Below are 27,981 nucleotides of genomic sequence, written 5' to 3'. Positions count from 1 at the left end.
ATTGATACCGGGAAGGGTATTGTATGTAAACTGAGGGAGGGTCGGGTGGTCTGTAAACTCTGAAGTACCAACCAATGCGGAACAGGGGAGGGAAACTCAGCCGGGATTTTGGGGGGATATAAGCAGGGGCTTTTTGCCCTATTATGTGTGCCTGCCTTTAGGTCAAACACCCGGTGTTGCAGTATCGTTATTTAAAAAAATGCTGTGCTAAGAGATCCTGCCTGGGCCTATTATATCGGCAAAATAATTGTTTCCTACAGATTTGGGGGCTCGTCCGGGAGTCAACGTCGTCATCTCGGGGGTCCCAATAGCCGGAGGACGGGAAGGCGCGCCCCGTTGATTTCAGCGGTCCCGTGGATCGTCAGTGGGGACTCCAGGAGAGACCGACAGAAATCCTGAGGCTGTGTTGAAAAAGGCGGATCTCTGCAAGCCATAGCGGGAAGAGTAAAGGAAAAAGTGGCAGGCACACTACAAGCGACCAGGCAACTCTGTGCACGGAGCAAGGTAAGGACATGGTTTCCTACAGCGGGAAGCTCGGCGCGGAGAGCCGCGGCTCCGCGCTCCCTCAGCCCGGCCCCCCGGCGCGGCCCCGCGCGGCTCTGCCGTCACCGGGCTGGGCGGGGCTCTGCGGCGGCGCCGGGAGCGGCTCCTTTGTCGGCGGCCGCGCCGGGGGCGGTGGCGCCCGGTCCGCGGAGGGTGTGCGGCTGCCCGGCCGTGCCGCGGCCCTGCCCTCCACTCCCGCCCTCCGCGGGGCGGGCCGGGCCGGCGCTCCGGCGGCAGCGAGCATGTCCTCGAGCAGGGCCAAGAAAGTGAAGATGGCCACCAAGTCCTGCCCGGAGTGCGACCAGCAGGTGAGGGGACAGGGGACCGGTGGCCGCAGGGCTGAAGCGGCGGCCGGGCCGGCCCCGCTGGCCCCGCTGCCTCTGCCCACCCTCCCAGCCCCGCTCTGCCGCGCTCCAGGACCGGACGGGCCCGCCGGGCCCCGGCGAAGGCAGGAGCTGCGGCTGGGGGGAGCGCTGGGACCCGCGGGCGGAGCTGTCCGGTCGGGCTTCGGCCCCAGCTGGCCGCCCGGAGCTGGGTCCGAGCCCTCGGCTGCGGTCGGTGCCGGGGCTGCGGAAGCCGCTCCCTCAGCGCTGCGGTCCGGCCGAGGCACCTCGGGGCGGCACCGCGGGACGGGCCAGCGCCCGCCCGGCTCGGCCGCGTCCGTGTGCGGCGGGATGGACGCGCAGCCCCGCGCTCACTTGCCCCGGGGTCGGGGCCGTGTCCCCCGGTGTTGGAGCCGTGTTCCCCCGGGGCCGGGTCGGGGCCGTGCCCGGCCCGCGCCGCCTCCCGTGGGCGCCGCTCCGTGTCTCGGTTGCGGTTCCTGCTTTGACAGCAGCTGCCGACTGAGCCGTTGGGTTTGAGGGAAGGGGGGGATGAAACTGCCTCCGTGCCGCTGTGAGGCGGTGTTTATATGAAGTAAATTATTGCTGCCTTTGCAATGTACTTGGAATGTGGATTAAATACCGCGTTCTCTGGCAGGGTGCTGTAACAGCCTTATTATGCTGAAGGGACGTGCAGAGTCGTTTGTTTATGCGCTAGTATTGTTTAATAACAATGTCATTTATTAAAAGAGCAATGAGCTTGGTAGTTTATACCGTGCAGTTTCTCCTTTGGATGATGAGGTGCCTAAGGCTGGTCAGGAGAACCCTCAGTTGTGGTGTTTTCTCATGGAGTGGTTTAGAAGCATCAAAATAGAGCCTGTCACTGTGGTTCCCCCCGTCTAGTCCAGATGTACGTGTGGGCTGCTGCTCGTGTCTCACCGCGCTTTTGTTGCGTGTACAAAATGGAGTTAGGCTTCAGCATTAACAGCAGCTGATCCGCACTGGTACTGGATCGTGAGCTTGTTGGCATTTATGCTTTTTTTGCTGGTGATGTTGTTGCTGTTAAAAATGGGGCAGTTTGTTCCAGCAGCTGAACAATAGCACAGCCCTGCAGGAAGCTGCCGTGGGGCCGGCTGGGGGAGCTTCCACACTTCTCTGTTATTTGATCCTGAAACTTGACTGGTGTATGCTATGCTAGCTATGCTTAAAAAACAATCTCTCGTTTTTCTTATTAAAAAAATTAGGAAAAGTCTTCTTATTTGTTCAGATGTACATAGTTTTTATAGTGTTTCTCCTCACCCCGGAACAGTTTGGAAGGTTAAGCGGTGTGGGAGCATCCTTTCGTGTTTTAAGCAGTAGATGCACCACTGCAAATGCTCCCGTGTTAAGCGTGTCACTGAAGTGCTATTTCTGAGGATGAAAATGGTGTGCCAAGTTCTGGTTAATCAGCTGGCAAAAGAAAAAATTAAAATGAGTGAGAAGCTGAAGATGAGAGTGGTAGGTTGTGTGTTGGTTTTTTGGGTTTGTGGTTTTTTTTTAATAAATGTCAAGCCACCAACAATAGGAGGATGAAGTAAGCAAATGTTACAGCCTTTTAAAGCTGAAGCTGAAACTTTCGCTTTGTTCCGTGCTGTAAAACTCACACATATGATCTGCGTAAGTCAATGTAGATTTTATCTCAGCAGCTCTTCTGTGGCTAAAATGAATCAGTGTGCAGATGTGTCCTGCCCTGGCACAAGCGCTGCTCACAGGACCTTGTTCTTCAGTGCCAAATGTTTGAGGGAGGACAAGAAACTGAGGTCTCCGGTGCAAGTCGGCCCTTTGCAGAACGTGGGGAAGCTCTTGTGCAACTCTGCAGTGGTTGTGTCCTGTACTAGTGTCTCTTAAATTCTTCCATGAACAATTTGCATTTGTTTCCCATTTCTTCGCTAGCAGTAGGCACGCATGGAAATATTTAGACAGCCGCAAATATTGGAGCACAATATTGAGTAACACTTCTTAAACTTCCTCTGTTGTACTTTTGATTATGTGTAATTGCCATTTCAACTTTTTTTTTTTTTAATTTAAAAAAAATAAAAGAAGGGTTTTGAGGATATTTTCACAACTAAAGCATGGCCCCTTCAGGGAGCCTGAAGTACTTGCAGTCAATCAGAAGAAATAATGGTCACTTCTTAATTTAGCTTCAGTTAAACATCCTTTTTTGGGAAACTCAGACTACTCTGGTTAGGTAGGTGTTAAACAGCAGTGCTGGTAGGATTGAGTTGCCTCAATAATTATGTGACAGGATGTTAGCAGTGTAGGTCTTCGAAGCATAACTGATACCTTTCCTTAATCCCCTCCAAATGACAGACACCTACATGCCAGAACTGTCACGTGAGAACAATATTGTTCTGTTTAAACACAGTTAGTTCATTGAAAAATACTCAGTCTGCTCCAGTCCCTGTGGCTGGTTTTCCTCGGATATTTTTAGGCTGAGTCCAGAAATGTAATTATTGGAGAGACCCAGGTGTTAAAAAATGGGCTTAAACGGAACTCCTGTATCACCTTAACACAGACAAACTATCTGCTAGATAGTGGGTTTTGGTGCTCTTATACTGACTTATGAACAAGGAGGGAAGCGTGCATACGAGTCTGCTAAATTTTGAGCTTTAAGGCTCAATAAACCTCGACTAGAATTGTTTTTGTTATGTCAGTGTCTCCATGAAGGGAATTAAAAAGTCTCTAGTTATATAAAACCTATATCAAAGTCCATATGTAAGCTGTTCCTAGGGGGAAGTTCAGGAGTTAAGATGTGCTACAGAAAGTGAAATAGTGTTTATTCTGAGTAGCAGTTCTCCTTTAAACCCGTGTACTGACTGGCTGGAGGTTGGTTCTTGTGCGCGGTGGGTCGAACTGAACCATCAGTCGTGGTTCCGTGCTCCTGCCTGGCTCGGAGGGCACCGCCAGACTTGTGGGGACCTGTCTTGAAGAATTACGCTTGAGAAATTACCTCCTGCTCTTTTTGTCGTGCTTCAACATGACTTTCTTTAATGTGTGATAATCTCTTCCAGATCTCTGTTTAAACTTGCTTCGATTTGTGTTTTCAGTCTTAAGCCTAATCAAAGCAATATGTTGTATTCCGTACTATCGAAGATCTCAGAAGATCTTGGCTTTAAGGGAAGGCAACGAGGTTGGCAGTTTATCGCTATTCCTTCTTTTAATTGCTCAGAGTAGGATTTTTGTATTTCTCGTGTTGCGTGGCATTTCCAGACTTTCTCGTCTTGTTTTAAATGTCCTGACGTGGGCGAACGTGCTGCCCCGGCTGCTCGGGAGGAGATTTGCTTTTCGAGTTAACAGCTTGATTTGCCTTTCGAGTTAACCAGGTCCCTGTGTATTTTGCTGCAGGCTCCGTTGTGCTCCTGTTTCGAGCTGCTGCTGCTCTCTGAAGGAGCTGCTGTCAAATGCTTCTGAACGTGAATATTCAGAATGGACTAACAGCTTTAACTCACACTTTTTTTTTAAGTAAATGAAGGAAGCAGAACTGTCTGACTGATTCGACTGGGGCTGTTTGAGAGCTCTGAAGATGAATTACTTTTGTGATCCTAATTCACTCCTGCTTTAGTGGTCCCACTTTGCCCCAAACTCGTGTGTTTGTAGCATGAGGTGGTCACAGCAGCCGCACGTTTTGAGCTTCATTTGTAGTATCTCCATAAAGAGAAGGCTGGGTGGGAGATTCACAGCACAATCTGATTTTACTACATTGAAATACAATTGTATGGTAGTACAGACAAGTGTGCAGCGCAGGCTGAATTTGAAGAGGTATCTCTGAGGACAAAACGTGAGTCACTGGGGCTTTTTTCCTTCATTAGAGAGGAATTTTGTCATAATCTGAAATGCTCTGAAACATTTGTCTTTTGTTTTCCCAGGTTCCTGTTGCATGTAAATCATGTCCCTGTGGCTACATATTTATTAGTCGAAAACTTTTGCATGCTAAACGTGCTGAGAGATCGCCACCCATCACAGGTAATACTCACAGAGGTGGGAAGAAGGGCATAACAGTTCTTCCTCTTTATTTATTGGAGGCAAAGGATGTAGAGTATTTTACTTCCCTGTGTAAACTGACTGTTGTCAGTTCACTTTGTGTTGAATTTGTGCACAGTAGACTTTTAATGTGTGAACTTTTATTGAATTTTGAGGGTGGGGAAGCTGTTCTTTTCAGTCTTACTTCCTTTGCACTTGTGATGTTGGCATTTATTCTGTGTATATTCTAGCTGTGCATATTGCTCAATATGCAAAATAACTCCTTGCAGAAAGCTTTCTGTTAATCCTATTTTGAAGCTAAATGTCTAGAGCTGCCGAAGGGGTCAGATTTAATGGTACATGCTGATTGAAGCTGGGCTTTCTGAAAGTAAAAATCCTCGTTTTTTGAAGAAGTCATGCTGAGTTGTACTTACTCGCGAGCACCCGGGTGTCACCTTGTAAAAAATCGATCCTATGTTTGATCTAAAACCAGGAGGGTCTTGCATCTCTCTGCATGGTTACATTTAAAAATAGTGTATATTTTGTGTCTAACTTGTCTGTCTTTTCGTTGTTGATGGGCACAGGGAGAAGTGAGCTGAATATACATTCTGTCACGATTAACGTTCTCCTCACGTTCATTTTTATCACCTCCTCCAATTCTAGCAGGAATTAGTCAGAACAAGCCCCTCTCAGGGAAAGTGTTCTGAAAAAAATATCAATCTGATTTATACTGTTGGCTTTTTGTAGGCCTGGTAAATAATTTCTAAATGGAAACTAAGCATCTCACTGTTTTGAAGGGTATGTGCAGTTTACCAGCTTGCAGGGATTATTGGTATCCGACATTATGTGAGAGAGCTGAACTTTGGGGATGGAGGAGGTGAAGCGATGTCTGTGGTGCTGTTTGAGAGTGGGGCCTGATTTCCTTTCCCCCTCCCCGATTGCTGGTGAGGTTGTTACCAAATGCAGCTGGAGGCCATAGTCTGGTGGAGCAAAGCTCTTGTCTAATCCGTGTTTGTGCAGCGAGGGTTGCCAGGCAGGTTGTGAGACACTGAAATCTGGATGTGGTCCCGGGCAGGTGGCTCTTGGTGGCCCTGCTTGGGCAGCATGGTCTCCTTGGTCCCTCGCTACCTCAGCCTTTTAGTGCTACGGTGAAATACAGCTTTTGTATTAACGTTAGTGACCCTGCTGTCCAGTCTGTCCCCTGTCTCTATACAAGATTAGTGGGACAACTCCAGCAAAAGAAACCACTTCCACAGGAATATATAGTGGGAGACCACGTGTGCCTGTGTTGGGCTCCTAAGATACCTGCAGCTTCTTTTAGAAAACATTGTTTCATGTTTTTCAACAGTATAGCCTCTGCAGAATTGTGCTGCAGCCTTGCAAATGTCCAACTAGCCTGTTGGATAGTGTGCTGGGGTGGCTGTGCTGTTTTCAGTACCCAACCTCGTTAATCCATCCTCGATTTACAGATGAAACTCATGTAAACATTGTGTCCAGTTGTGGCCCCTCAGTGCCAGCAGGACAGGGAACTGCTGGAGAGAGTCCAGCGCAGCCACCAAGATGCTGAAGGGAGTGGAGCATCTCCCGTGTGAGGAAAGGCTGAGGGAGCTGGGGCTCTGGAGCTGGACAAGAGGAGACTGAGGGGGGACTCATTCCTGGGGATCAGTATGGAAAGGGGGAGTGTCAGGAGGATGGAGCCAGGCTCTTCTGGTGACAACCAGGGACAGGACAAGGGGCAATGGGTGCAAACTGGAACACAGGAGGTTCCACTGAAAGGTGAGAAGCAACTTGTTGGGGGTGAGGGTGGCAGAGCCTGGCCCAGGCTGCCCAGGGGGGTTGTGGAGTCTCCTTCTGTGCAGACATTCCAACCCGCCTGGACACCTTCCTGTGTAACCTCATCTGGGTGTTCCTGCTCCAAAGTGTCATTCTGCATCTGACACCTTAGTTTCTACGTGGATGTTGTGCAGATGTAATTGTTGTGTAAAGGTATAGACGTGTAAGCACTTTTTCTAAGAGATTTAAAGAAAAAAGGTGATTGGATGTGGTAAGCAGTAAGAGTGAATTAAGAACAAAGATGAAAACAACCCTAGATCATGCCATCTCTGTTCATTTGCACAGACAACAAGAGTGAGGCCAAAAGGAGACGGACAGAGAGAGTTAAGCGAGAGAAGATAAATTCTGCAGTAAATAAAGACTTAGAAAACCGCAAGAGATCCAGGTCTAACAGCCATTCGGATCACAGCAGGCGAGGAAGAGGAAGACCTAAGAGCGCCTCAGCCAAAAAGCACGAGGAAGAAAGAGGTATGAGAACTGGAGAAATATGTTCATTGGGTTTTCTTTCTGTATGAATTATTTTTTTAATCAGTAACCCTTTATAACGTTCAGACCATTTACGTAACTTGACTGGTTCAGAAAATAACCCATATCTTAATATGGGGAAGGGACCGTTTCACATCCGTGGAAAGCTCTGGTTTTGTGTTTGTGTCTGACTAGAACTAACTGCAAAGAATGAACCCTGTACTTTTAGCTTCCAGATCAAGTTTGAACACACAGCCTGACAGCTGGTGGACTGTACTGCTCAGCAGGTTTTTCAGTTTTGTGTTGGTTTTGAGGTACCGCTGCTCTGTATCAAAAGGACAAACGATATAATGATGCCTGTTATCAGGGGGTGATTAGGATGATTGGATTGCTTAAAAAGTTCATTGAAACCTTTTGGAGGGACAAAGTAAAAACGGCACATTAGTCACTGCTGTGGCCTGAATTTTCGCCCCATGTTTCTACAGAATAATGCTTTAGAGGGAAGAATGTCTCCTGGCTTGTTGAGGTTCCTCGGTGATCTGCTGTTCTTAGTCTTTATACAAAGAAGAGACTGTTGCACGCACTACATTAATTTTGCAGCCATTCAAGTATGTGACCGTCATAGTATGTGATCCTAAGCTTAGGATTCCTGTTTTTTCAAAGCCTGTTGACCCTGCATTTGCTATCTATGGTTTTGGAGTTTGAGGCCTGAATAATTAATCAAAAACTTAGCATAGACTTCAAAAGGCTGGAGGGTATATAGGAGGGGAAGAACAAGACTTCTTATAAATATGCAGAAGATCTTGTTCTTAAAACTGCTAAAACCATCAAGCATACCTTGTGGTATGACTCAGAAGTGCAGTTGTTTTCGTCCCTTGCCACCTTATTTGTTAAAAAAGTGGGTGTTAATCCGTGTTGCAAAGCGAGTTCCTTTAACTTTTTGAAACCAATTTTGTTGTCTCTGCTGTTTAATATAAATCTATTTGTTCTTACACTTTGTTTTTAGAGGAAAGAAACTTTAAAGTGAGATTTCTTGTTGCTTTTAGTGCTTTAGCTGTGGAAAGAAGAGATGGAATTTGAATTATCTATGTTGTTTGGATGACAGTTGCTTTACTATAATAGGAATACATTTGTAATATCCAATATCTTCACTGTTGCATATGGTTTGTTGTTGTATGTAGGATTGCAGAGCTTCCCTATTTGTTACTGATGCAAGCTGGACTTTGTCTGGCATCTGTACCATCAGTTCTGGGCACTTTACTGCCAGTTTAGTTCACACACAGCTTTAGTTGGAAAAGTCCTGCAAACTTGTTGGTTTGCCTTAGAAAAGTAAATCTTTCCTGCTGCCTGAAAAGAAGGAAAGCAATCTCAGCGATCAAAAGAAAATACCCTTTCTCTTCACACATGTTTTATAGTCTCTGGAAAGCAAGAATTTGAAAGCATGAGGGGTATTTAGACGTTGTGTTTTCCTATCCAAAACTAGGCTGAATGTTTTTAACCTCTTGCTGCGTACTCTGCAGTGTGACAGCGTGCCAGCGCCCTGAGCTAGAAATAAAGAGGCAGTGAGATCTTTGCACACGAGTGCACGTGTGGTGTTTTCCCAGTGTTTGGTGGTGTGGCTTTTCTAGAGCTGAATCTCCTGTGAGGACATTGTCTGCTTGTCCTGTCCTGCCCTCCCTGTCACTCAGTGCTGTGACTGACACTATTTCTTCCTTGACGTGTCCTGGAGAGCCTGGGCTGACACCACATCACATTGCGCAGGAAGAGCCCCAGGTTCCAGTGTAAGTTGAGGAACGAGCTGTTGGAGAGCAGTGTAGGGGAAAGGGACCTGGGGGTCCTGGGGACAGCAGGGTGACCATGAGCCAGCACTGGGCCCTTGTGGCCAGGAAGGCCAATGGTACCTGGGGTGGGTTAGAAGGGGGTGGTCAGTAGGTCAGAGAGGTTCTCCTGCCCCTCTGCTCTGCCCTGGGGAGACCACACCTGGAATATTGTGTCCAGTTGTGGCCCCTCAGTTCCAGCAGGACAGGGAACTGCTGGAGAGAGTCCAGCGCAGCCACCAAGATGCTGGAGGGAGTGGAGCATCTCCCGTGTGAGGAAAGGCTGAGGGAGCTGGGGCTCTGGAGCTGGACAAGAGGAGACTGAGGGGGGACTCATTCCTGGGGATCAGTATGGAAAGGGGGAGTGTCAGGAGGATGGAGCCAGGCTCTTCTGGTGACAACCAGTGACAGGACAAGGGGCAATGGGTGCAAACTGGAACACAGGAGGTTCCACTGAAAGGTGAGAAGCAACTTGTTGGGGGTGAGGGTGGCAGAGCCTGGCCCAGGCTGCCCAGGGGGGTTGTGGAGTCTCCTTCTGTGCAGACATTCCAACCCGCCTGGACACCTTCCTGTGTAACCTCATCTGGGTGTTCCTGCTCCATGGGGGGATTGCACTGGATGAGCTTTCCAGGGCCCTTCAACCCCTGACATCCTGGCATTCGGTGAATTGTCTTTCCTCCTCACCAGTGCAGCACACCTTACTGGATAGGAATAAGTCGTCTTAGGCTATTTCTTACTTTTGACTTATTTCTGGTTATGTCAAGCTGGAATGTGTGTAGGCCACTGTGGTGATTATTGGGCAGATTAAAAGAAAAAGAAAGTTGATGTGTGTCTGTCATAAATATACAAATAAATTCAGCAGAGAACCCATCATTTTACAAGTAATTACTATAAAACAAGTTAACGTTGACTTCTCCCTTTTCAAGTGCCTTATGAAATTGGCCTAACTACTACATGTGGAGTAATTAGTGGGGGATTTTAGAAATATTCCTCCTTTTCTGAACCTTCTGCTCAATAGTGTTGTTTGCATAAAGACATACTAAGCAACTTTAACTCTTCTTCTGTGGTTAAGGTGACTTTTGTGTGACTTGTTGCTAATCCTTGTATCAGTCTGCGTAGTGTTGAAAGTCAGCTCTGGAGTGCAAGACATAAGCTTAGTGTTAGCCTTCAAGCATATTATTTCCTCGCCTGTTGTGTATTTGTAGGATCTTTTGGGTGCACAGCAGGTAATGTGTTCACTTAAAGACCACTTAAAGCTGTGAACATCTTCTGCCTAAGGCCACCCATGAGATCTGTATCTTCTCTTGCTTGCGTTGTGCTCTTTTCATACCCAGCGTGCTTGTTCCCAGTTGTGTTTGTGCTCTTCAGTGGTTCTGCTGTGCCCTTCGTGACTGGCTCGGGTTAGAACCAAGAGCTGGAGGATTCAATAGCAATTAGCAAGAACTGGAGAAGCAAAGGGGCTCTTTAAAACAAGCTGGTTTTCCTGCAGCTTTAGTAAGAAGGAATGGAGAGGGAGGAAGGAGGAGGCTGATGTGGGTGGAGGGGATGTGGCACAACACTGAGACCAAGAGGATGTTCCTGACATGTTTCTCAGAGCCGTTTGGTGACCCTGGGAAACAGGACCGTCTCACTGCAGGCTTGGCTTGTCAAAATTCTCACTTAATTCCTTCGTCAGAAATTCTACGCTGTATTTTGAAAACAGAAGCTTCATAATAATATGATTCTGATTGTTGTTGTGGTGTGTGTTTTGTTTTTCTGTGTGTGACTGTGACACTCAGCTAGACAGGTTCCCAGGCTGCCTTGTTAGCTAGGTAACAGCCTTGATTATATTAAAACAAACAGAACAACCCTCATATGTTGGAGGAAGTGGTATTTGCTATTGTGATCCTGTTACCATCAAATGAGACTCAGTAAGCGTGGCCTGGAGTCTTACTAAAGCATACCCGATACTGAACAAGGTGGGGAATCTGTTTATAAAGATACCTACATTTCAGTAATCAGGTAAAACTGAAGTTCAGTTAAATGTATTAATCCAAGTTTTCCTTTTCCAGTAACTTCCAGCTGTATTCCTCATACAGTTGCTTGCCCAGTGTGCACATTTGAAGCAGTTTACTATCTCAGGTAGTGAACCTCAGAACTTTGGATTTTGAATCCACACAAAATGTGTGAGAGGGAGGATCCACGTTTGATTTATACGTAGATCACAGTTTTAAGGGCTGTGGGTTGCAGGAGATCTGGGGATGAGAGTGACATGCTACAGAAAGACTGAATATTTTCACCTACGTAGCCTCAGTTGTATTTCAAAAGACTTGGTATTTTTAACGTGTTGCAAAACTGCGTTGTGACTCTGTAAGACAGTCTTCTGCTAATAATAGAGAAGTGAGTCAAAACTACTTGCAGATAAGGCTGTGAAGTGGAAAGTTTTAATAGTGTCTGTAGAAACCACAGTATCCTATGAGTAGCATATGATAAAATGTCAGGCAAATGCAAGTCCTCACTAGTTACCGGTGAGAACTGGAATTGTCTTAAGAGCTCGCAGAGCTGTGTTAATCCTGAGGCTGGTTGGTATCAAGATTTCGGTCCTTTAAAGCTGATGCCTCTCAGAACAAGCCAGTAATTTGGGAGGACGGGGAGAAGGGAAACTCGAGAAAGGGGTTTTTTTTGCAATCTGTTAATAGCAACGGGACGGGGGGGAAGTATTTTTAATTTTGCTGGGTGGTGACATATTTGGGTGGTGGCTGGACTTGTTTGGATCGGGAAGTATGAAGAAAGGGGAGGGGTTTGGATGTGAAAATGGAAAAGGCTGATGTGGAATAAGCAGCGTGCTCGGTGTCCGTGCTCAGAACAGGTTGTTTGTAGGAGGTGGGAGGACGGGGAGCAGCCCAGCCTGGTGCTGGGATAGAACCTGGTCTGTCTGCAGCTGCAGGGCAGCGCTCGTAGCGAAACTCCGTTCCTCAGCGTTCATTTCAAACTCAGTACACTGCAGAGTATTGTTTTGTGTAGCCAGGGAACAAGAAGAAACCATTTACGTTCCAAATATCAAACGTGCTTTGATTTGTTTTATTTTGCAAGGGCAACTTTTTGTTTTCAGACAAAAAAACTGATGCATCTTGGTGTGTGCAGGCTCTTCACAAAGCAATTTTACTTGCAGGGAAAGGTGAGCTGATGCGTGATTTCAGTTGTCCACAAGTCTTTAAGTAGAAGGATTTGTTGCTATGTCTCTATCAGTATTGAATCTGAACACAGAGAGAAAGGATTTTTCAGTTTCTCCCTCTTAGTTGTGTAACACAAGCACTTGACTTCCCGGGGAAGGTCGTTGGTTGGGACGGTGTCCGTAGCTGTAACACAATCTAAAGCCAAATCTACCAGTGTTGTTACGATGCGGACCCACGGAAGGGGTACGAGATGCTGGGAGCTTTTCTCCACGTGGTGCTTTCTGTTGTTTTCCAAGTTTGTTGTTGCCCTTCCCCGGGCTGGCTGGAGCGGGACACGGGCAGGCGTGTGTCCATCTGTCCGTGGGACAGAGGGACGGTCGGTGAGTCTGGGACACCAACCAAGGCTCTCCATGCACTCCTCTCTGTGTCTGCAGGCCTGGTCTTCTGCTGACAAAGCTGGGGTTTGTGGCTTGTTTTCTGCGTTTGTTTGGTTTAATGAGTTGTGTCAGCTGCCCCATGGCTAGCTAAACTGGGCTATTAATAGCCATGATCTGGGGTAAGTGGTATTTATGAAAGCATTACTGTGTTAGTTTGGTGATACGCTATAGTGTGACAGTGTACCTGAGCACTTGGAGGCGTCTCGATGCTCATGGTGACAAATCGGGAACCTGCCTCGTGCCACGTGTCTGCTCTTTGGTCTTGGACGCTGCTGTTGAGCTCTTGGGTTCTCCTAGATGTAAAACAGGGGGACAAATGTCGTATTTAATGAGGATATAGTGAAATATCTTTGTTTCCTGGGCTGGGAGGTGTTTATGTAAAAGCCAAAAAAAAGACTCCGGAACTGGAGGAACACTCAAACTCTTTTGTGTCAGGAGTCAGTGTAATGTTAGTGACTCATTCTTTGTCATGAAAGAACAGAAATTCTGTCGTGCTTTTAGCTGACTGATTCTGTGACTCTTTTAGCACCTTGGTGTGCCTCCCTTCCTTCCTGCTCTCTCTCAGTCCCTCCCTGCACATGAGTTGCTTGTCTAACTTCTTTTCAGTTCCAGTTCTCCCTTCCACATAATGTATGAACTACAACACAATCTGCTTCTAAAAGCTTCTAATAGTGACTTTCTTTTCCTTCTACAGAGAAACAAGAAAAAGAAGTTGACATGTATGCTAACCTTTCAGATGAAAAGGCCTTCGTATTTTCGGTGGCCTTGGCGGAAATAAACAGAAAAATAATCAATCAGAGACTTATTCTGTAACTTGTAAGCACAATGTGATGTGTTTATATGCGTATTCCCAAGGTGGCGTGGACTCTCGGGAGGTGTGTTGTCTTCACCGACCAGGACCGTAGTATTTCGGGTTAAAGTTCTGCTCCTGTTCTTGGAAATCGAATTCTGTCTCTGCAAGTCAGAAAGAAAGTGTTCACAAGCTTGTGCTATGACACACCAGAAAGCAGATGTGTTTTACACCTTGAAGACAAACGCACAGAGAGACTGCGTCCGTTTCAGAGCACTTCTTTAAAATTTGCTGCCAGAAATGCAATATTTTAAATATTTTCAGAAATAAATGATTTTACTTTAAAAATTATATATTTCAGATTTTTCAGCTATATTGCCGTTTACGTATGTACAGTTCACATAACTTTTTAATAAATTGATATTCCAATATTTTATTGAGCTGTGAATTAAGTACATTTGTGATACGTAAGGTATGTTGGCTTTAATCCTCTTAGAAATCCGGTATTCATCCTAGGGATGGCTTTAGCTTTGCCTTTTTTTAAGAGGTGTAGTTTACTTCCGATGGCAAGAAAATCAAAGTAATTTCATTTGGGGGGATTATTCTGCTTGACAACTTTGTATTGTTTACGGATTCTCTTTAGAAAATGATTCTCTGTTACATAGAGTTGTTTTTTAAAAATCATAGATACACTTTTGGGGGTCAGACTCCTGAAGTTCGGGAGCGAAGCGCCTGTTCTGTGACACGTGGTCGCTGGGTGTCCCTGGCCTGGGCGGTAAGTGCTGCTCCCTTATTCTTTCTTGGCCCATTATTTACTGGAGAGGGAGAGACGCGGAGATGTATTTCCAAAAGATGCGGATACACTAGTTCCTTTTACTCGCATCAGCTTTTTTTGTCTGTCTTTTAAAATCGTAATTCCGAACAGTATTGTGTTTGCACTGTTGACCGTAAATACCAAAGCAAAGCTCTACTGGAGTGTGCCAAATAAGGTGTTCTGGTAGGAATTGGTTTGGGGAAAACATTCACCAAAGTAGTCTTTGTGAAAGTGGTGTAGTGCAATGTGAGCCCAACTTCTTAGATTTGTAAATACTTTGGGGTTTTGTCTTACCAAAAAAAACCAAAGAGCCGCGAAATCCTGAGGGCGCAGGTGTAGGAGGCAATTGCGATCGTAAGATCTGCCATACCAGCTTTTGGTCACCTCTCATTCACACTTTTCTAAGAAAGGGAATGCAACTAAATGTCTCAAGTTTTTTTTCAGTGTTACTCACGCTTTTTAGTATCACATTACTTTAATAGTGAGAATTACCTAACGAGGTTCTGCTGCAGAACGGATGTCTGGGGGGAAGCAGAGATTTTGGTAAAGCTGAATGATTAAGTACTGGCTGTTTATTAGTTATTGGTTAAAGGAAGGGGCTGTGATGGCTTTGAGGACTGATCAGATGCAATCTTTGTAAGCAGGACCAGGAAACATGGAAAGTGATTTTTACTTCTGAACTTGTAAGGAGTAATTTGGGTCCTTTTGAACACTGCATGATGGGGGATGGCTGTGGAAATGCACTTAAACCACTAATCTCTGTTTGTCTTTATTCCAGTAAATGAAAAAATGTGAACACCAGACCTACTTCCCTATATCATGTAGACTTCGGCTTTCCAGAACTGTAGCCTGTCACAGATGCCAGTAGGAAGGACAGGTGAATAACTGTTAAGGATAAAGCATGTTTGCAAGTTCTTATAGTAAGGAAGACACAAGCGAAGTTCTGATTTTGAAGACTTAAGATATGATCAGGCCGTGTTGCTTCTACTGCCAGAATGAGATCTACAGTGCAAACAAGCACAAAGGAACTGCTGCTGCAGTCTTATTCAGCGCTCGCACCGGTGTTCCTACAGGTATCTCTTTCTTTCTGCTCCTATACGTGGAATTAAAGTTATCTTCAGAGGACTGAAGTTAATGTTGTTACACGTGACAAAATTCAACTTATGACTTGTACATTTAGATTGGTGACTTCTCTGATAAGTACCGAAAAATACGTTCACACCCCTCAAAAGCACAAGGCCATCTGTTTTTTCATTCATTGGTGGAGACTCTGTAGAAGCAGTGGTTGAGTTCTGTTTCTGTACCTCTTCCCTTTGTCTTCACCAGGTCTCTGCTGTCAGCTCTTTCCCATTTGTGGTTGTGCTATTTTTCTTCCCCTGCTGGCTTGCAGTTTTCTTCAATAAAGCTGTGATGGAAGCAAGTGGCCCTGAAGATGTCCTAGGGAGAGAGTGCTGCTTTACCAAAGCGAAGCAGGAGTCCTGACTTGCATTTCTCGCCGACCAGAAATAAACCATTCTTTTGTAGAATCACAGAATCATTTTGGTTGGAAAAAACCCTCAAGATCATGGAGTCCACCCATAACCCACCCCTGGCACTGCCCCATGTCCTGAGAACCTCATCTAAATGCCTTTTCAACCCCTCCAGGGCTGGTGACTCCAGCACTGCCCTGGGCAGCCTGTTCCAATGCCCCACAGCCCTTTGGGGAAGAAATTGTTCCCCACATCCAACCTCAACCTCCCCTGGCGCAACTTGAGGCCGTTTCCTCTGCTCCTGGCGCTTGTTTCTGGGGAGCAGAGCCCGACCCCCCTGGCTCCAAGCTCCTTTCAGGCAGTTCAGAGATCAGAAGGTCTCCCCTCAGCTCCTGTTCTCCAGCTGAACCCCCAGGTCCCTCAGCCGCTCCATCACACTTGTGCTCCAGCCCCTCACCAGCTTCGTTCCCTTCCCTGCAATCTCTAGTATTTCAATGTCCTTCTTTTGATGAGGGGCCCAAAACTGCCCCCAGGATTCACGGTTTGGCCTCTCCTGTGCCCAGTACAGCAGCACAATCACGTCTCTAGTCCTGCTGGCCACACCAGTGCTGGTACCAGCCAGGATGCTGGTGGCCTCTTGGCCACCTGGGCACACGCTGGCTCATGTTCAGCCGCTGGCACCAACACCCCCAGGGCCTTTTCCAGCTGCTCTTCCCCAGCCTGCAGCGTTCATGGGGTTGTTGTGACCCAAGTGCAGGACCCAGCACTTGGCCTTGTTGAATCTCAGACAACTGGCCTCAGCCCATTGATCCAGCTGGTCCAGATCCCTCTGTAAGTCCTTCCCACCCTCCAGCACATCAGCACTCCCACCCAATCTGGTGTCGTCTCCAACTCAGTGAGGGTGCACTTGATCCCATCATCCAGACCATTGATAAAGAGATTAAGCAGAACTGGCCCCAGTACTGAGCCCTGGGGAACAAACTTTGTGACCAGCCCCGACTGACCTGGACTCCATTCACCACAGCTCTTTGGGCCCAGCCGTCCAGCCAGTTCTTTCCCCAGTGAAAAGTACGTCTGGCCAAGCTGTGAGCTGCAGTTCTCCAGACAGGACACTGCAGCATCTTCCAGAGGCCCTCGGTGGCTGCCGTGTGCTGAGACACGTGTCTTGGAATACGTTCAGTGACTGAACGGGAAGGTGTTTGCGTTGTGTGAAGTGACCATCAGCACGATGGCATCTCAAGACCTCGCTCCTTGTGTGTTAGACATGCTAAGTGCATGAAACACTTGGCACGTCGGTGTAGATTATATTTGTAAAATGCGTATTAGATCTGGGTCTATGAAACTAAAATAAAAGCCAGTGACAGCTAAATGATAAGACTAAAATTGTATGTACTGCATCTCTGACTTACTTGGAAACTGCATAGTTTCCAAAAAAGAAATAAATATGTAACATTTCAGGAAGTTGCTTATGCAAACGATTCTTTTTCCTTGAAACTCTCTAATTCAAATATAAGATTTTAGGCCCTGTCTTTGGATGTCTGAAAGATTCAGTCTAACTTGATTTGTTTCACTGCATTTTGCACCGTGACACCGCACACATAAGCTTAATCTTTCAGACGAAGTGTACTGGGCTGCCTTGAGCGTGTCAGCACCACAGAAGCGCCGATCTGTGTGTTGACTTACCTGACTGCATAAAGTTGATGCTGTGAACTGGGTAGTTCAGAGCTGTAGTGGAGCACCGCCTGTTCACACACCACCCTCTAGCGAGCTCTGCTCTCTGACCCCTCTTTTCCCTGTTTTTTTCTGAAGAATGGTGCTTGTTCACAGTTCAGGTCCTGCAGTTGCTGTGTTCTGGTGCCAGGTGGCAGCCTGATCTAAAGACCGTTCCTGTCTCCTCAGGCATTACTACTGTAGGTACTGGGATATTTTGCATTAGGAACTGCTCACTCGTGCCTGATTTGGGAGCTTAAAGCCCAGCCAGGCTGTCTGCACTGAACGCGGATGGCTTCGTCAGTTGTGTGGGGTGTTACAACCTGAGCTGTGGAAATCAGTGGAGATGAGTCATTTATCAAGACCAGAGAACTCTGAACTTTCAATTGACAGTTCAATAAAAAATGGTTCGAGAGAACTCTTCTTCACCTTCCCTGGAAGTCCTGTATATCTAAGCTTGGTCAAATTTTCGAAACATCTATAATTCTCCTGTTATTTTCACTCTAATACTGTTACAATTCATTAAAGACGGTTGAAAGTGGGGCAGGGTTTTGGGGAATACTTTGCAGACTATCGTCACCCTGTGGTTGGGCAGCAGGATTTACAGAGCAGGAGCCTGGAACTGACATTTGTGCTTCAAATATCAGGTCCTAAATAAGGTCTTTGGGTTGGCTTTATGTGTTTGAGTTGAGTGAAACAGTGATTTATGTAGCCTGCTTGCAGCACTGTGTCTTGGGCCTTGGACTGTACTATCAAGGATGCTTAGGATCTTATTGCCTAACAGGACACGGTGCTCAACTTTTGTTCTGTAAGCTGCTGATGACCTGTGATGAAGCAGCATCACCAGAGAGCTGCCTCAAACTGCTGTGTAGCGTGAGCCTTTCTGAGATGCAGTTCCCTGGAACAGGGTTCCTCTGGGTGCTGGGTCCCGCAAACCTTGTCATAGTCTCGACTTCCAGTGCTTGTGTTTGCATTGTGAAATGGTCTTGGGGAACAGGCAGTAGTTTCCCTTTACAACAAAACGGACCCTGAAGATGTTGTTGAGCTGTGAGCGGTGCTGGGTGTGCAGGAGCAGCTCTGCCCGCAGCACGTGTTGGGCTCTCGGTACCCGCTGGAATTTGCTCCGCGGGTTTCCTGCTGTGCCTCATTTCTTCCTTCTGATGAAAGTACAGCAGAGCAAATGTCAGCAGTTTAACCAGCGCTTCCAGGTCAGATGGGATCCTTCGAATCAGTAACGGTGCCAGCAGTGTTCTGTTGTAGGCTGCCTGATGCTTTATTTTGCTGTGAATTCTGACAATATTCTCTAGCAAATGACCATGAGCCAGCACTGGGCCCTTGTGGCCAGGAAGCCAATGGTACCTGGGGTGGGTTAGAAGGGGGTGGTCAGTAGGTCAGAGAGGTTCTCCTGCCCCTCTGCTCTGCCCTGGGGAGACCACACCTGGAATATTGTGTCCAGCTGTGGCCCCTCAGTTCCAGCAGGACAGGGAACTGCTGCAGAGAGTCCAGCGCAGCCACCAAGATGCTGAAGGGAGTGGAGCATCTCCCGTGTGAGGAAAGGCTGAGGGAGCTGGGGCTCTGGAGCTGGACAAGAGGAGACTGAGGGGGGACTCATTCCTGGGGATCAATATGGAAAGGGGGAGTGTCAGGAGGATGGAGCCAGGCTCTTCTGGTGACAACCAGTGACAGGACAAGGGGCAATGGGTGCAAACTGGAACACAGGAGGTTCCACTGAAAGGTGAGAAGATAACTGATGGTAGGACAGCTCTAATAAGTGGTAGCATGTCGTTTGGTGTTTTTTTCTCTCCTTGAGACTGTCACTTTCAGAACTCAATAGTAATTACAGAAAGTCTGGTTGCCCCAAAGTTTTATCTGATTAAGCAGTTTTGAGATGAAGATGATAAATTTTACTGCCTTACGGTTGATCAGATGCTACAGAAATGCCCTGCATCGTTTCAGTAGATATTGTGAATTCCTAATGAACTGAAAGTATCTGTAAGGTAATGTACTAGAGTGGCGTTTATTTGCTCTTACTTTACAAAGGGCTGCTTGTAGCTGCTGGCTCTTGAATGGGCTCTGCAATCCAAGTAAAGAGCAAGAAATTGATTATGCAGAAACCAGCGGAAATGGTTAAATCTGTGTATGTCTTTTTTTCTCCAGAAGAAAACCTAAACCTGCTTTCACCAAAGTTGTCTAATTTCAAGCTCAGAACATGATTCTCGTGAAACATTTGGTGTCACCATGCAGCACATCCCCCAGGAAAAGTCAGGTACCCCTCCCCCATCTTCCCCTTGCCCCCCAAAAGCTGCTTTTCTTGGTGCTTCTTGGCTTTGTGCACAGAACCTGAACTCCATCTTCTAAATGTTGAGTTTTACTGCCTTTGGTCTCCTGCTGTGAATTATTTCTCTCAGTCATAACTTAGTCTTTCATTTTGTCATAAGGGTTAAGGAATAAATACTGTTGTAAATCCTGGAGCATGCTGAAGACCCTGGAAAGCTGTGAAGAACAGTGAGTGTTCCAGATAGCAGAAGGACAGACATTAGCAGTCTGGCAGTTTTCCAAATCTGGCTTGTTTTGTTTTGTCTTGGAATAAACAGCTTTTGAATATTTTACGGAGATGCTCTTGCTAATAAAGAAAAATCTTCCGGTTGAGGTCTGAGCTGCTTTATTTGGAGGAGCTGTGGAGCAGAATGTGTGTGTGTGCGAGCTGGGCCCGGGTCCCGGTCCCCAGCAGCCCCAGAGATGTGGTGTCGGCTGTGGCCCCTGCGCTGGTACGAGCTGGGCCAGGAGTTCTGGTTTCCAGTGAAATGAGTGAAGCACACTGAGTCCTAACGCTGGTTTTACTGGCACTGCACCGCAGCCTGTAATGCAGTTGAAATTAAAGTTCATTGATGGGCTTTACTTCTTTGGCAAACAAAACAATTGTGATGTATTAAAGGACATTTTTAAGTAAAGAGCTGCAGTCTGTTAACAGCGTAGTTCACGGATGTTCGGATTTAGTGTTGTCGCAGCAGGGATGCGCCGGGTGCCAAATCTGCTGTGCGGGTTTTGTCTTGGACACGAGGCAGAAGTCGGAGAGAAACCAGTAGTGTAAGAGACTCCCGAGGAGAACGGGCGTTCCTGTGCATGAGACCGTCAGCTGCAGGACGTGAGCGAGACTGTGAAATGGTGATGTGTCACCTCAAATGAGTGAAGTTAGACGTGCAAGGCTCTTTGGCTTTTTCACTATCACTAAGGAACCTGTGTTACTGTCGAATGAGGGCTAAGGCATAATGGCGTTTTGCTGTAGCTTCCTGAAACAGTGGGGGATAATGATCACTTCCTATCATCTTGAAAAAGCAACAAATCTCACTGTTCTTTAAGACAGAGCAGTTCTGGAGAATTAAAAACTATGCCGTGAGTAGAGATACTTAAGACATTGAGATATATTGAGTCTTGGCCAAGTACTGATTCGGAGCCTGATCCTCTAGTTTTACCTCTTAATTCTATTGAAAAAGAACAAACTAAATTAAAAATCATTAAAAAAAGTAGAATTCCTGACCAAACTGAGCAGACTGAAAAAATCTTAAGAGTAAATTCTAATTCTCATCTTCAAAAAAACCGAGATGAGCATTAGAATTTACTCTTAGGATTTTTTTACGGTGACAGGTCTTGACATCCAGTGAAAGATTTTCAAGAAGGTACTTTTAAAACAGCCCGTTTCTTGAACTGGGTGTTTACAGTGATGGAATGTGTCTCTAGCACTGACTAGAGGTGTGTTTGGAAAACAGCACCTCCGAGCAGTGAAGAACTGGCCGAGCGGAACTGGGGAAATGTCGAGGGTTAAGATTGCGGGGTGACAATCAAACCCTGGCAGATGTATTGTTGACCCCCTCTCCCCACCCCCCCCATTTCCCCCTCCCACTCCCCCCTTTTCACTAAGGAGAGGCGATTGGGAGGAAAAGAAGCACAGAGTGAAGAGAGTTGGAAAAAATTAAAGATGTTTTACTAATGCTGCTAATAAGAATAGAGAAAATAATACAAAATATACAAAACCAATCTGGAAAGTCCCAGCAACTGCAGAGCCGGCAACCAAAGTCCTGGACTGGACTCTGCAGCCAACCGGAGCTGGATTCAGTCTCTCACTGGCCTCAGTTCGCAGGGATGACTAGCAAGGTCCTCTCCTAATGTTGCCATAAGCAGTAGGGAAAAGGGAAAAGCCAACGAGATCCTCGTGATCTCCCACTTTATATGAAGTATTCACGTGAATGGGATGTTATACACAGTTGGTCAGTTTCTTGGTCACTTGTTTCTCGTCGCCCCTCTCGCGAGATGTCCATCCGTGCTTATCAATAAGTTTGCATTCCATTGCTAGGTTTACCAAAACATGTGTCTGGTTCTCCAGGAAAATGCAGTTAATATGAAGGCGTTAGCTGACAGGCAAAATTCACTGAAAGAGAAACTTGTTTTTAGCAAAACCAGGACAGGAAAGAAGCCGGATTCAGGTACACATGTGTGTTCAGGTGTGTGTTCTGAAGAACAGCCGGGCTGCCCCGCAGCAGCGTTGGGACTGGTGACAGTACCGGGGAACACGCGTCTTGTAAAATGTTCTGTCTTTTAAATCCTTGATTAGATTTTTAATGCATTGCAAGAACTTGAAAGCGAAGTGAACAGAACCAGCCACGGAAAGCGCAGAAACAAAAGCACAGCAAATGGTGAAGAGCGGGGCACATGTCCTGATTTGGATGCCTACGTTAAAAATGCATTCCTGGGAAACAAGAAGGTTCGTTATTTGAACATGAGGAGTCTGAGACAGTCACAACAATGATGTATAGGTATTTTGTGAGACTAAGACAAGCTGGACTCGGCCAGATTGGAGAGGGAGCAGTGATGGGCACAGAGAGCTGGGGAGCCCTCAGGAGGGTTGTCCCCCTTCGCGTTTAATTGCTCTCTACTTAAAATAACCAGCTGCCTTTAGATTTGGCTGATAATAAATAAAATATGCTATTATCGTTACTATTAGTAGTAGTAGTAGTAGTATTTTGTCCTTCCCATCTTGTTGGCTGCTAAATGTGCCATCCACTCAATCAAAAATTCAAGTAGATTATTCTTTATTTATGCTAATATCAAACAAATAAACAATTAAATTAATACAAATATTACCAGGAGAAGGGTTAAGGTTATGGAGATCTTTAAAAATCTAATTAAACTAGAAACAAAATGTTATTATATTATCATTCAATCAGAAGCTATTGAAAATAGGCTACAATATGATTTAGTATGAAATATATAATAAAATTAGCCTTGGGACTGAGAAAACGATTTCTAAAAAGGAGAACCCTTTTCAGCACCATTTCATTTATTCTAATGAAATTCCCTTCGGTGTGGTTGGGTTGTAGGCTGTATTTTAAAGCCTATGTTGATTTTCCTTCCTGCGATGCAAGGCCAAGAGGAGCAGGGGAGACAAGGCAGAGGTGACTGGGGAGGAGAACTTCAATCAAATAATAGGTGGTTTGGGAAATCAATTCTCCAGAGGTTTCACCATCTGTATCCTCAGTTGTGAGTTTAAAGGGTGTTTTCTTGCGGGAGACTCATTCAGATGTGATGTAGATGAACAAGATTCCCCCACTGCTGGGAGTGGGACCAAGAGCGTTAATCCTTGTTCTTCAGAGCTGGTTCACAATGAGGAAACACCTTGTAAAGAAGGTTTCTGAGGACTAGAACGATCCCAGTTAGTGGACGCTGATTTAACGGGGAAGCGAAAAAAGTCATCAAGCCAGACTTCCAAAGTTAAAATACATCTAAAATATTTACCTTTGAATTCCAGATTCAAATGTGAAGGTTCTTGTGTGTCTGATTTCCACCTGCATGTTCATTGGACATATAATTTTTGTGCTGCATGGGTACTTTATGGGGCTGACTCTCAGAAATTAGGTCTTCCTATTGGAGTGACAGGCTGTAGTTACCCCCTGTGCGTTGTGGCTGCCTCACAGTGGGCACGATGGTTTAATTCTTCATCAAAACCACAGAATAGCGCATGTGCCAAGCAGGAGCTTGATAAAACCCTATAGTCCAATGCAAGTGGCAGCTCACTGATCCCATCTGCTGGGGAACACACTTTATCTGCCCTTCTCAGCACTGCCGGCTTTTTGGAGGGCGGGTAACGACATCAAATTTGTTTGCTTTCAGGTTTTTGCAACAGGTCACCTCTCCGTGCTAAAAACTAACAGGCTGTTGAACAGTACATCTGTGCTACAACAAGTGCTTTGCAAAGGAGAATAAGGTAACTAGAAGAATAAGGTAACTAGAAGAATTCATCTGCGTTTTTCCTCTGGCTGTTGTTCCCTCCGGGGGGGGCAGCAGGAGGTGCCGCTGCCGCCTTCCTCAGCATTGCAGACGTTGCTGCCGGTGTAAGGGGCTCTGTGCTGGGCACAAGTGAGAGATTACTGTCCCCAGACTGTCCCCTGCCCTTCCAGAGAAGGCTTCAATCTGTTCTCCTTTGGACCTTTTTTATGACCATCTAAGCCAGGTTTGCTGTGTAATGTGGTACGTTTGGAATGCAAAGTCATCTGCCCGTGCTGGCCAGGAGACAAAGTAGATACTGAGTCACTTTGTCCCTTTTCACTCGTTATTATGGTGATTGTGGCTATTTTTGAAGTGTCTGGTAGATAAGTTGCGTTTTGGGAGTTTATTCAGCTGCACCCACTGCAGCAGCTGGAGCAAAAGCAGGATAAAAAAAGAATGAAAATCTGCTGACAGATGTGCTCGTGTTTGTGCTTTGCAGGCAGGATTCGTTAAAGTGCAAATCTTTGTGGGCTGATGAAGTTAAAGCAGGGCTTTAGGCACCAAGGTGCTGTTCAGCAAAAGCAGCCTGCCCAAAGCTGTCTCTGCTGGTGCTTTCCTTCTGAAACGAGAGTCAATGCTACAGGTTTAAAAATGGAATATAATTTATGAGGCCTCTAGCCTTGGGGATGAGTCCTTGTGTAAACGGGATTAAAACATTTAAAATTAATATTAATGAGGTGGGGAGGCTTTCAGCCTGGCCTTTAATGCTAATCCATGGTGAGCGGAGCCGCTCCAGCATGTGCTGGTGTTGGCAGCGCCGCGGCAGCACGGTCCCCGCGGATCTCAACACTTGTGCTGGTCAGATACCAAAGGGGACGTGGCCGTGCTGCTGTGGGTGCTGTGGGTGCTCTGATCAGCCACACGGGGCCGTGCTGCTGTGGGTGCTCTGATCAGCCACACGGGGCCGTGCTGCTGTGGGTGCTCTGATCAGCCACACGGGGCTGTGCTGCTGTGGGTGCTGTGATCAGCCACACGGGGCCGTGCTGCTGTGGGTGCTGTGATCAGCCACGCGGGGCTGTGCTGCTGTGGGTGCTCTGATCAGCCACACGGGGCCGTGCTGCTGTGGGTGCTCTGATCAGCCACGTGGGGCTGTGCTGGTGTGGGTGCTCTGATCAGCCACGTGGGGCTGTGCTGCTGTGGGTGCTCTGATCAGCCACGCGGGGCCGTGCTGCTGTGGGTGCTCTGATCAGCCACACGGGGCCGTGCTGCTGTGGGTGCTGTGATCAGCCACACGGGGCTGTGCTGCTGTGGGTGCTGTGATCAGCCACACGGGGCCGTGCTGCTGTGGGTGCTGTGATCAGCCACGCGGGGCCGTGCTGCTGTGGGTGCTCTGATCAGCCACACGTGGCCGTGCTGCTGTGGGTGCTGTGATCAGCCACACGGGGCTGTGCTGCTGTGGGTGCTGTGATCAGCCACACGGGGCTGTGCTGCTGTGGGTGCTCTGATCAGCCACACGGGGCTGTGCTGCTGTGGGTGCTCTGATCAGACACGTGGGGCTGTGCTGCTGTGGGTGCTGTGATCAGACACACGGGGCTGTGCTGCTGTGGGTGCTCTGATCAGCCACACGGGGCTGTGCTGCTGTGGGTGCTCTGATCAGCCACACGGGGCTGTGCTGCTGTGGGTGCTGTGATCAGACACACGGGGCTGTGCTGCTGTGGGTGCTCTGATCAGCCACACGGGGCTGTGCTGGTGTGGGTGCTCTGATCAGCCACACGGGGCTGTGCTGCTGTGGGTGCTCTGATCAGCTACACGGGGCTGTGCTGCTGTGGGTGCTCTGATCAGCCACGTGGGGCTGTGCTGGTGTGGGTGCTCTGATCAGCCACGCGGGGCTGTGCTGCTGTGGGTGCTCTGATCAGCCACACGGGGCTGTGCTGGTGTGGGTGCTCTGATCAGCCACACGTGGCCGTGCTGCTGTGGGTGCTCTGATCAGACACACGTGGCCGTGCTGCTGTGGGTGCTCTGATCAGACACACGGGGCTGTGCTGGTGTGGGTGCTGTGATCAGCCACACGGGGCTGTGCTGGTGTGGGTGCTGTGATCAGCCACACGGGGCTGTGCTGCTGTGGGTGCTCTGATCAGCCACGCGGGGCTGTGCTGCTGTGGGTGCTCTGATCAGCCACGTGGGGCTGTGCTGCTGTGGGTGCTCTGATCAGCCACACGGGGCCGTGCTGCTGTGGGTGCTCTGATCAGCCACACGGGGCCGTGCTGCTGTGGGTGCTCTGATCAGCCACACGGGGCTGTGCTGCTGTGGGTGCTCTGATCAGCCACACGGGGCCGTGCTGCTGTGGGTGCTCTGATCAGCCACACGGGGCTGTGCTGGTGTGGGTGCTCTGATCAGCCACACGGGGCTGTGCTGCTGTGGGTGCTCTGATCAGACACACGGGGCTGTGCTGGTGTGGGTGCTGTGCCGCTGACCCTGCCCTGAGTCCCGGGGACGCTCCTGTGCGCTGTGTTCAGCTCCGTCTCGTTGCATGGATGGGAGCGTAATGAGAGGGTAAGTTACTGGAAATACCTTTGGGAAGAGAACTGTGAACCTTCAATTAGATATTTTGGGCATAGTTGTGAGGAGTTAAACTGGGAGGCGTCAGTGTTAGTAGCTCCCTGCTTCTGATTATTAGTGACAAAAAGGCTCTAACGTGCTCAGTAATTTAGTAACACTGAAGTGTGTGTGAAAGAAATGTGCCAAGGGACTAAAGCTTCTACTTACTTATTTTCATAAGGAAGATACTCTGTATTAACTGCCACGTTAACCGTTTCAGCCAGGGAATGTTGTTCAGATTATAAATTCCCTGCAAACGGGCTGTGTGAGTGGAGCAATGCGCCTCCTGAGTCATGGAGGCCGATGCTGGGAGATGAGAGAGGTCGCTGCAAAAGTGCTGAGCCTCTTGTTTTGCTCTGTAGTTAGTGCAGGAGTCGGTGTATCTGTCAGCAGCTGGCTGGGGAAGCCAGTGGTAACTAATGACCTCTTACATTACCTTTTTCCTTTCCTTGGTCTTTGCTCCAAATGCACCAATCTAGCTGTCAAACGCCTCTCTGGTTTTGATAGGAGTTTTGGAACCTGAATATAGCAGATTCAAAGAGTTCCTTTAAAGCTGAACCACTAGCCTTGCTCTTTATTTAATTTGTTGGGTGCTACTTGCATAGAAGAGCTTTGCATTTATTCTATAAGTAAACGATGTGACATCTCCGAAGCCTGTACTGCAGTATCTGTACTCCCAGTGAGCACTTGCCTTGCCTCTAGCTCATAGTATTTTAAGGCAGAGCACCAAGCTCTGTTTTACCTTGTCTGTAAAGTCCACTGGACCTTTCCCTAGTACTGAAGAAGACGTGTCCATTGCCAGTTTTCTATCCACAGCAATACATGTAACTCGGTGAGACGTGGACTGCTTCTTTCTTGTGGACTGGATGTTGTGTAGTTGCTACTGATTTGTTGCTTTTAATACTCTTCTGAAAACAGAGCCCAGAATCAGTGTCATATGATCTGAAATTAAAATGGGGGAGAGAAAAGCTCCAGATTTATTTTTTTTCTGAAGATAAAATGGAGAAAAAGAAAAATCAGTGAAGTTCATCATCATAGTAATTGTATTCTTAGTATAATTAATGAAAACGCTGCAGGAAGGTGTTGTTTTACACTACAGTTCTGTATTTAGATCTGCAAACGGAAGGTCGCAGGCTGAGCATTGCTTGTTCTGGACTGCTTGCCAAATTTCCTAAAGGATTCTCTTTGTCGTGCAGGCTTTCTCCCCGTGGCACGGCGCTTACGTGCTGCACATGCCTCTGCTGCCACATTAACTAATCGCATCTCTTTGTTAAATCTGGAGTAACGACATGGTTATTTGTCCTATTGGAATAAATCACTGGTTAGTGTTCCCTAGGCCGGGGATTGTGCTCCCCGTGCTGTCCTTCTGCAAGGGACAGGGCAGGGTTTGGGCAAGTTGCAGGGTTTGGGCACCAGCGTTCCTGCACCATTGCACGGACCTCCCTGATGTGTCTTAAGGTTTTGGGGGCAGTTCTGAGCTAGAGTTTATGGGTTAGTTTTACCCTTTGAAAGGGGGAACAGTAACAATAGATTCTAAAGCTCTGAGAAGGTTCCGTGATCTAGGAGGAGTTTAACTCAGTTGTTGCAGGTGGAAAAACCAGGGCACAGAGATGGAGTCGGCGATGGCACAGGAGTTGGCGGCTGAGACAGACCGAGGCCGCTGGGGGTCCGAGCGCAGCGTCTGGGGCACCCACAGCTCCTGGGCTCCCACAGCCTCTGGGTACAGCTATCTCACCTCCATGGGCTGTGGCCAAATCATCACTTATGGTT

General features: G+C 47.4%; 2 protein-coding genes across 8 annotated transcripts in view; both read left to right on the top strand.

The window, feature by feature from the left end:
• Window positions 1–605: 605 nt before the first annotated feature.
• C13H16orf87 (chromosome 13 C16orf87 homolog) lies at window positions 606–20,001 on the top strand. 2 transcript variants are annotated; one of them, XM_065028560.1, is made up of 4 exons: window positions 606–851; window positions 4,769–4,865; window positions 6,981–7,163; window positions 14,047–20,001. In XM_065028560.1, the coding sequence occupies exons 1-4, from the start codon at window positions 786–788 to the stop codon at window positions 14,100–14,102; spliced, it is 402 nt and encodes a 133-aa protein (XP_064884632.1). In that variant the 5' UTR covers window positions 606–785; the 3' UTR covers window positions 14,103–20,001. The 2 variants fall into 2 exon arrangements, with proteins under 2 accessions (XP_064884632.1, XP_064884631.1); XM_065028559.1 differs by lacking the exon at window positions 14,047–20,001 and adding an exon at window positions 13,264–13,790 and having other exon boundaries at window positions 607–851.
• Window positions 7,023–27,981, top strand: part of MYLK3 (myosin light chain kinase 3) — a 59,066-nt gene continuing 38,107 nt past the window's right edge. Inside the window, exons 1-2 of one of the 6 annotated variants that reach the window (XM_065028549.1) lie at window positions 21,346–22,111; window positions 23,518–23,611. Coding sequence is in view for 1 of the 6 variants with exons in the window: in XM_065028546.1 (XP_064884618.1) it covers window positions 15,169–15,246 (78 nt within the window). In the remaining 5 variants the exon portion in view is untranslated. Of the gene's footprint in view, window positions 7,164–15,105; window positions 15,247–21,345; window positions 23,612–25,906; window positions 26,167–27,981 lie in introns of those variants that run through there. The other 5 variants (XM_065028552.1, XM_065028550.1, XM_065028546.1 and 2 more) reach the window with 5 other exon arrangements.

Source organism: Columba livia, chromosome 13, assembly GCF_036013475.1.
Source record: "Columba livia isolate bColLiv1 breed racing homer chromosome 13, bColLiv1.pat.W.v2, whole genome shotgun sequence".
NCBI classification, from domain to species: Eukaryota; Metazoa; Chordata; class Aves; order Columbiformes; family Columbidae; genus Columba; species Columba livia.
Note: the sequence above shows the minus strand (reverse complement) of the source record. Positions and strands in the feature narration are given on the sequence as shown.

What these genes read in the sequence shown, in the direction of transcription:
- C13H16orf87 (XM_065028559.1), top strand. Translation starts at nt 786, where the DNA reads ATGTCCTCGAGCAGGGCCAAGAAAGTGAAGATGGCCACCAAGTCCTGC. An exon ending in GCCCGGAGTGCGACCAGCAG is followed by an intron (nt 852 to 4,768) that starts GTGAGGGGACAG and finishes TTGTTTTCCCAG; the next exon opens with GTTCCTGTTGCATGTAAATC. An exon ending in GAGATCGCCACCCATCACAG is followed by an intron (nt 4,866 to 6,980) that starts GTAATACTCACA and finishes TCATTTGCACAG; the next exon opens with ACAACAAGAGTGAGGCCAAA.